Raw genomic sequence first — 9,735 nt, forward strand, 5'->3', positions numbered from 1 at the left:
TAAAACTTGGTCATGAAGAAGCTGAGGAAGAAATACACCGCGGAACATATGCTGCAACCCAGGTTTTACTCCTGGAATAAAAAAAAAAAAAATGCAAAACACGCATTCGTCAAGTATATAATATTATCTTTATAAAATGGTTCACGAACATATAAGGTTCGAGCTGAAAGCTGCGAATTCGGCGTTTCGTGGTTTTAAAATCTATTTAGTTATATTGGTTTCGTAGAAATATTTGAACGAGTCAATGGATGAAAGTGTTGACTAACATTTTTGAAATTGTTCAAGTTAACATACACTACCGCTTTTATATCCACTACAAATAATGATCACTTCTTCTCACAACACGCAGGTAACCGCAACTATTATTGGTAACCACTAAATAAACCCTTATCAAATTGTGATATAATGTTTATAACATTATAACACCCTTTTTTTGCATGCAATAAAATGCATTTTTGAAAAAATGTCAGTTAACACCTTCATCCACTGACCTCTTCGTTTATTTCATGCATACGGATATCAGAATTGATTAATTATTATATTCCGTATATCCGGGAAATTACCTATCTGCATTAGTTATAACTTATAACTTATTATCAATAAATTTAATAGGCATTAACACTATTCTAAATAACGATAAACGCAAAAAGTGTGTAACGTTTCAATTGTAAATAACATAAAACGAACATTTTTTCCATCATAAGCCCTGGCCTGCAGTCATCTGTGGCCTCGCGGTGGAAAATTTTAGAAACTTAAATGGTGCGCTTGCAGGTTACCAATTATTGTTTTTATATTTATAACTCAAGTAGCATTGTGTACTGCAGTGTACACGACGTGTGTAATATATTATTAGTATTGTATGCGTACTTCATCGGGAAAACTTCGCTCATGAGGATCCATCCAATCGGCATTACGCCCAGCGACGAGGATACCGTTGACCCAAAGAACAGTGCCAATTTCACCCAGGACGTGTATTCGGCGTCGGCGTAAAACTGTCCGATGAAACCGATGAGTAAGTACGATATTGAGCAGAAGGTTATGGTCGACAGCACAAGGCATCTTTTGCCCAGTCGGTGTACCAATAGGATGGTAAACACGTTGCCGATGATGCTGAATCCGGGGTAGGCGGACTGTACCGGACCGAAAATAATATATAGAGGTAAGTGTAATAGAAAAAATTACAACAACATCGTTAAAAAATAATAACAACAATAATAATGACAATATAATAGTTATGGGTCTAAGACTTATCTGAAATGTGGAATTCGTGGTAAAAGTATAATTGTTAACAAATGTAAACCACAGTTATTGTTAGATACTTGAATGAAAATGAAAATTATTAGTGGCGAAGCATCATTGGAGACAATGAGACAACCACTTAGAAAATGGTCAAATACCTAATTTGGTTTTATTATATTTAAATAAAATATTTTTTTTTTTTTACAAATTGTAATGTATAAAATGGTTTAAGCTGTGGTTCCTAACTCCCATGCCTTGGAGCGCGCCTAGTTGCCTAACTTGTAAAATGTTAGGTACGTGCACGAGAATTTTAAGAAGATGCTATTATACATCCAAATGTGTAGTCGTCTCCGTTCTATAAATTTACAACATAGCAAATTTGTGTCAACCAGAATCCATTATGTGTCATAATTTGAATAGTATAGTGAATAGGTAGTGAGCGATTTTTACATTTAAAAGTAAAACTATTATCTAGGACATCTACCATAGACTTTTATTGATATTTAAATTTTAAAGTGAGTTATATCACTAATAATATATTAATACATTATAAAATCAATAGTTATACCAATGATTTACCATGTGAAGTATTACAATTTTGAAATGAGCATATAAATCGTTTTATAATTTAAATATCAATAAAATCCTACGAATTTCCCTGTATAATATTTTTCCTTTTAAATTTGACGACAGGTAAACACATCCCTATGTTTAAATTAACGACAATAATTGGATTCTGCTGAACGTAAGTGTTGTATGTTTGTAACATGATGACAAACCATACTGATTTAACGTCATCTTGACAGGGGTAGTGAATGGCGATGGTCTGGAGTAAATACACATATTTTTCATTATTATATGGTCATATTAATAATTTAGACAAATATAATATAAATCATTTTTAACCTATTTAATTAATATTATGTTAGGCACCTACTCATACTTATGGGATGCGTAGGGTATTTTTTTTATTTATAGGGAGGCGTGAACGAAAACAATTTGGGTAAATGAGAATGAACCACTTATATGTATGGATAGAATATACGGTCATAGGGAATGACTTACTTATTACTTACCATTGCCCATGCAGGTTCTACTTGTGTTTTGAACGATTTGAATACGTGCATCAGATACGGTGCGTACGGTACGCCGGACATGATGTTTGAGAAGAATATGTAGATTAACATGAGCTTGAGCGGATTCCATAGTCCCGGATGTGAAAAGCTACACAGAGCCGAAGATTGTTTTTGTTTTGCTTCTTCTGCGAAAAATATTGACGAAACATTATTGTATTATATTCTGAAAACATGCATAAGTATATAGGTGAATTATTGGACTGAAAAGGATGCATTGAAAAATGCATGTGATCATCAGCGTTGCACCCCAAATAGTAGTACGTTTATTAAGTGGACGGAAAAGTGAGCTCTTCGTTATCACTTATCAGTTATCACCTACTTCCCCGTCAAACGCCTAAATTCAATTTATACTAACTTAATCATTATGTAGCTGTATGTGGAGCAAAATCTTTCTCGTAGTTTAAGTATCTCCAGCTAAGGTGATAAATGTCCTATAAGTAGATCAGTAAGTTATAAAATCTCCCTGCCCATAAAAAACAATTGAGCCATGAATCCGCCACTACTGCAGGTGAATAATCGATAAAGATAATATACGAGTTTCTCATACCTCATTACTGCTCAGCTTCGGGATCCCACAGGTGCAGTCTTGTAAAAGATACTTTTTAAAAGTATTCAAATACAGATACAGATACGTCTTATTTTGAAAAGTATTTAAAATACGTATTTGAATAATTGGTAAAAATAAAGTATCTGTGTACCTAGATACATTCAAATTTTTTATAAATATTTTTTTACCTTATAAATTAAGTATCTACTGATTACTGAACCAATTTTCATGTTTAACGTTGATCTTATAGAACATTTTTAACCGTGTATTAGATTGAAAATGGTCCAAAAATATATTATTATGAATTTTCTAATTTTTATTTTATATGGTTAAAATTAAAATATAAATTATATTTAACTAAAAAGAATGAGTATTTGACTTAAATACAGATACTTTGATAAAGTATTTAAAATACTTTGTGCAATTTTTTCTAAAATATTTAGGTATACGTGTATTTGAATAGGTACTTAAAAAGTATTTGAATACTTTTACCTGTTTTACTCAAGTTAGTACTTTACAAGTTACTGTCGGGGATAGATGTATCATAATATATGTATAAGGTACCTATATATTCATATGATGTGAGCAAATTATTATTGAGACCCTTATAAGAACAAGGGTACAATTTCAACTTTCACTATTTTCAAGAGACAAAGTGACTTATTTGTGTTTTTATTTTTTTGATATCATGAATTCTAATAAAGGTATTATTAATTTAAAATTCACTAGGTATTCATATAATTTTCAAACTTAAATAACTTTTTTTATATTAATTATATCAATAAAATAAAAACGCTACAACACAGAAAATATTATCTTCAGTATCATCTATACATTTTGTTTAATTTTGTCTGTAACTTGAGTAGTCAATTTACAAAAAAGTGTTCACAAACAGTTTATATTTGTGTTTGCCTCTTAGTATTAGCCAAAATTATTAATTAAAAATCAAATTTTCTAGCTTAGATAAATTTTAATACATATAAAACGTATCTTTAAGACAGTGAAATTGGGCCCATGCACTTATTATAATATAAGTGTCTCAATTATTTGTATATTATATAATTCTATAAATTAATAATGAGCGCATGTTTTGATTTACATGTATTCTGTAATGCGTACAAGGATGAATTTATATTGTCATGACGTGGACGTATGAACGATTGCCATAGTATCGACCAATGATAATATAGTATTTACCCGATTTGGCTGATAGAGATACGTATTGAACCATTTCCTGAAATTCCGTGGCGCATTTTTCTTCACTCACACATCCCCGGAGCTTCATTAAAACCTTTCTGGCCTTGTCCGTCTTCCCTTTAGACAACAGCCACATCGGCGAGTCGGGAGTCTGCGAAAAATATATAATATACGACCCGCTGTTAATGTTATCGGTTGCCCATTTAAGTGTGATCAGCTGTAGGTAGTAGGTACATAATCTATCTATATGTAAAAGACAAAAAATGTTTGCAACAGAATGTGTCCTTATGCATTCCTTAACCGTTCATTCGATTACGATGAAATTTGGTACAGACCTCGGGTAAGAATATTATTATTATTATTAATGCGAAAAGCCTGTCTATTTTTGTACAGAATGTATCGAGTTTGAATCACGGTTTAGGTGGACTAATTGTTTGCACTTTTTGATATTTTAGAGTTAAATTATACACTTAAGTACGCACCACGCGGAGTTCGCGATCTAACTCAGGTAGTTTGCCTACCTGATAATAATACTGCTCGTATAATCACAAAAACCTACCAATAGCGACGCATTTCTGTGTCTTCTAATATTATAAACGAGGAGATCCATGTAACGGAAGACACGCTCTCGTGTTTCTCAGGTTACAATTAGTGTCGAATTAATCGTTCATATTATTTTATTAATATCATTATCAACGCCACAAATTTCGTACTACGCACAAACATATTAAAATGCGAAATTTGTTGAAAAATAATTCGGATTGTTGCATAAAATGAAAATAATGGAACAATAAAATTATATCAAACGTATTAAAAATTAGGTTTCCTGCAGTAGGAGCTTTTGTCTAGATTAGAGTGGTTTAAAAAAATATATATGTGTATGCAATGGAATATTGTTTTAGAAAAATGAAGAGTTAGTGAAATATTGACAAACGAATTTTGTTCCATTTTTGAGAATAGTGAGAAAAAAAAACTATTGAAACCATATTATGGAAGAAAGGAACAAGCGTTTTTTACGTGGACGACAGCGACTCACCAGTGACAGTGTGACCATGTTGGCCAGGGGCACGGCAACAGTGATAATCAACGACTGTTTCCAGCTCTTAGTGATCGCGTATGTGGTGGAGACGAAAAAGAATCCAACGAAGTAGAACACGTTCAGGGCAGACGTCAACGATCCTCGAAGCTTTGGCTCGCACACCTCACCGCTGTACGATATGCTCAGGCCGGTGGCGAAACCCGTGCTCAGACCCATCAGCATCGAGCACGCGTACAGGGTGCTCACAGTGATCGGGAAAAGGACCACGACCATCACGGCCGACAGCTGGATTAGATTGGTGAGCGCCATGCACGCCCTGTGGCCAAGCCGTACCTGAACAAGCGACAGGAACAGACTGCCAATGGGTGGTGATAAGTACACCAGACTTCCTATGGAAATACACAATAATATAATACATAATACCTACAGGTATAATGATAAAGTATAATATCGTCATAATACATTATAATATTGTTGTTAGGTATACTAAATTAGGTATACCTAATGCAACATTTTGTATACACCAGGTGATTAATTTACCTAATGTAAAACACTCTTCATTTCAAAGAACACGTGTTTTTAAATATAAATTGAAGTCGTCGCAAAACCATTAATTTTTAGAAAACAAAATTATATTTTTTACAATTTCAATGGTTATCATTTTTTATGTTTTTACTTCTTTTAAAGACAGGTTACAGATTTAATTTTATATTCCAAAGCAGATTATTATTCAGAATAATTTTCCATATAAAAATCAAACTTTGCCCTGTAGTTAATTAATTATAAGTATTTAAAGTTTAGATAAGTTAAGGTGAAGTGTACCAACTTTTTTTGGCGCATCCCTATGCCATTCTTAAACATTAAATAGTTATAACTTAAAAACTACTTGTATGATATTTTTATATATCGAGTTATAGTTGGTACGTATCGACTTAAAATTACCTATGAAAAAAAAAATATTTTCAAATACGTCAATCATTTTTTTTAAATAAAGAGTATTCTTCGATAAAATAATCACCAGGTATATTATGCATTATACATAATACAGAGTGTACCAAGGGAAATATAAGATATGGTATTTTAAATGCAATTTCTGCGTGATATGTATTAACATATTGAAAAATAGGTATTTGATTTACGAAAAATAATGTGGTTTTTTTCAGATTCTTAAATAGAATAAATAATAATACGGTTAGGAGGATAATTCTAGTCTTCTAGACATAGATACTATCAATATTTTTCAACTGCTACAGCATAAAATATGAATTTTATTACCAATTACCTAGTATAAAAAAAACTTAAAATGAGCAATATACTTTTACAATTCTATCACAGATACATGTTAACGTTCTACTCCATAAAAGGCGTGTTTTATTTTTTTTAACATTTATGGATTGGGTTTAACTTTTTTTTAAAACTGATTTTCATGAGGCCAATTTTTGTAACCTTTTGTAGCATTGCGTCATAGAAACGCAAATCGTCCATAACAAAAAAAAATTAATTAAATTCTTAACAAAATGTAGCATGCTACTAAATATTTTTCTACTGCACTATACCCAAAAACACATCTATGATTCTTCAATTTTTGTTGCAGTGGAAAATAATCTAGTAGCATGCCACTCATAATATATTTTTTGTTATTTCAATAAATCTACAATCTACTTCTATTCAAAATAAAACAAAATAATTTTAATTTTAATAATTTAAGATAAATTTAAAGTTTTATTGTAATTTATAGTGATTAATAAAGCATGATCACGCCCATTTTTCCATTTTTTGTTATTTTTAAGTAAGGACTTATACTTTAATATATAATATTATGTGTTGAGTTAGGTACATATTAGATTTTTTTATAAAATTTAAAAGAATTTGCTATGGTGATACAAACTAGGTACCTATATATTTTTTAAAATGAGATCTACGAAATTTCATTGTACCTACTTTAAAGTAGGTAGATAGTTGATTTTTTTTAGTAATTGTATTAAGTTAAATCAAAATTAGTACGATCGTCGATCATCATCATAGCCCTTAACCATATAATTCAAATCTATTATCATGGATCGAGACATTAACAAATACATTTTAAAAAAATACTGCAGATACTCATTCGAAAAAAGACGCTTTAAATAACGGTAAAATATATCTGATAGTACTGGAAAATATGACCCTATCAAGTTAAGGTAGGTACATAAAAAATTAAAAAATCAAAAATTAAATAGATGCATATTCTAAAAGGAATAACTTTACTATACTGGGTGAATCACTCGCTGTGTCTCCGTTTATACCTATTATGCTGAATTTTTTTAAAACCATGTCTACAACATTGGCGTTTGTGGCTTGTTTTCGCCGTACAATTTGTTATACTATTTCAGAAAATAATGAATATATACATGCCAGATTCTACTTAATACGATACCGATATGCACTCGATACTTATAAAATTATTATAAATATAATATCAATTTATTTTAAATCTTGCTCATAATATAGTTATCGTTAATACGAGTAACGTAAAAGGTTAGGCTAGCAGCAATTGATTGCTGATGAATGTTAATGGCTAGTTTAAACATGTCGAACCACACCATATATTAATTATATGTTATATAAGTATACATATTTATACAAGTTCGAGGTAAAGTTCAGGTTATCTTATCAACCGTGTATAATTCATTATGATTAGTAAAAATAAAATTCTGATAACACTATAAAATATTGAAAAATTCAAAACGTCAAACATTGATTCTGAGACTTACCACTTACACTTGTGAAATCTGTCTTATGTATGCAAACTTATTACGCGCAATACTTTATCAGCAATACTGAATCAGCAATCAGCATATATGACTTTAGTCAGAAATTTGGGTTACGGAGGCTTTCAGTCCTTTCAAATGATTCCCAGGCCTCCCAAACAAATGTTCAACGAACAATTTTAATGTACCTACCTATATAATACCTATATAATATATGGAATTATATTATTTGAATTATAGGTATCGGGACGACTTGTTGTTTAAAATTTATTTAAAAATGTAATTCTGCTTTGCCCGGTTCGGTCTATATCCGGAGTTATTGGCCAACCAACTAGTTTAATTTCGGAAACAAAACATTTTATTTTATTGATAGTTATTAATAACAATTAAAAAAATAAACACATTTTTTTTATCCATTGTATAGTACATACCTAATATTATAATATTTGAGTATTATTAGGTTTCATTTATGTACGTCTTTTATTTCAAGCATAAGTTTTGACTAAAAAAAATACTTATCTAAAATTCAATATGAACTTTGAACCGAACAATCAATATTATTCTTTTTTTAATACTTTATGGCTGCAGATTATATTTTAATTCAACAACAATAATTAATTAGCACGTCTTATAGCGTGACTAAAACGTGCACCGTTATCGATCAAAAAATATTATATCATGTTGGTTTATTTACAGTTACCTACAGCAATCTATAAAAAAAATAATTTCTATTAATGGCCTAAATAATTTTACCTATACATTTACCTATAACCTTGCGTTGTGCGATATAACTGAGCGAATGGCGGGGCATACATATTATAAACTATAGTATCATATTATATATAGATATGCTTAAAATAGAGACCGTTTAACCAAAACTAACTTTGTAATATTATCGACCAGTATAGATTGAGATTAGATATATTTGATTAAGTTGCCATTAAAATATAATGATATGACTGTTTTCAGCCAATGAGCAATGTTTAATCACTAATTTTATTTAGCCTTTAAAGTTCTTAGTTCTTTAAGGGGAAGCTACACCAGCATGTGTTGTCTGAGTCTTACAAATGTAAAACACAGCAAAAACTTTTATGGCACGGGAAAGATCTGAGAAGATTATAGTCATAACTGATAATTAAGAAACAAAATTTTCACCGCATAAAAAGGAGAACTTTGATTGTACAACATCGTTTTTATTTTTTCGATATTCGAACTTCAAAAAAAGTTTGAAAAGTTTGAAAAGCATGAACAATAATGGATTTGGAAACAATAAGAACTTTTTTCTTATAAATGATATCAATAAAATAAAAACGATATCGCACAGACGAAGTTCTCCTTTTCATGTGATGAAAATTTCTTTTCTTCTGTAGCTTTCTTAGTTCTTTCCCGCGCAAAACACTTGTTGCTATGTTGTACATTTGTAAGACGGAAAAATTTAATTTATCTTTGATATTTATTTGTATCACTTTTAAATAAATATATTAATGCATTAACCACTTTTTATATCAACATTTGTTTCATTTCATTTTTAAGATAACGGATGAATATTTTAGGTAAGTACTGAGCAGAGTGATGAATGCATTGATTTTACAATGATGTGTGTTTTTAGATTCTGAGCGGAGCGAGAAATCTAGTGGTTTTACAATGGTATTTATTTTTTTATTATTTTTATTTTTATTCTATGTATAAAATTTTTACCAGAAGAAAAGCTTCCATTTCAAGTATCTTATCTTTTACCAAATTGGATCCAGATGGTACCATCTTCAAAGAGGTCATTTTTCGATTTTCTCAATAATGACTCGTATTTAATGCCACGGGAAAAACAAC

At 30.4% G+C, this 9,735-nt stretch overlaps 1 protein-coding gene across 1 annotated transcript; it reads right to left on the minus strand.

The window, feature by feature from the left end:
* Positions 1 to 779: 779 nt before the first annotated feature.
* Positions 780 to 5,569, minus strand: LOC100161704 (arabinose-proton symporter). Its single transcript, XM_001948365.4, has 4 exons — positions 5,156 to 5,569; positions 4,120 to 4,270; positions 2,316 to 2,500; positions 780 to 1,130 (listed from the first exon to the last, which is right to left on the minus strand). The coding sequence occupies exons 1-4, from the start codon at positions 5,465 to 5,467 to the stop codon at positions 795 to 797; spliced, it is 984 nt and encodes a 327-aa protein (XP_001948400.3). The 5' UTR covers positions 5,468 to 5,569; the 3' UTR covers positions 780 to 794.
* Positions 5,570 to 9,735: the final 4,166 nt, after the last annotated feature.

This window comes from Acyrthosiphon pisum, chromosome A1, assembly GCF_005508785.2.
Source record: "Acyrthosiphon pisum isolate AL4f chromosome A1, pea_aphid_22Mar2018_4r6ur, whole genome shotgun sequence".
Taxonomy (NCBI): Eukaryota; Metazoa; Arthropoda; class Insecta; order Hemiptera; family Aphididae; genus Acyrthosiphon; species Acyrthosiphon pisum.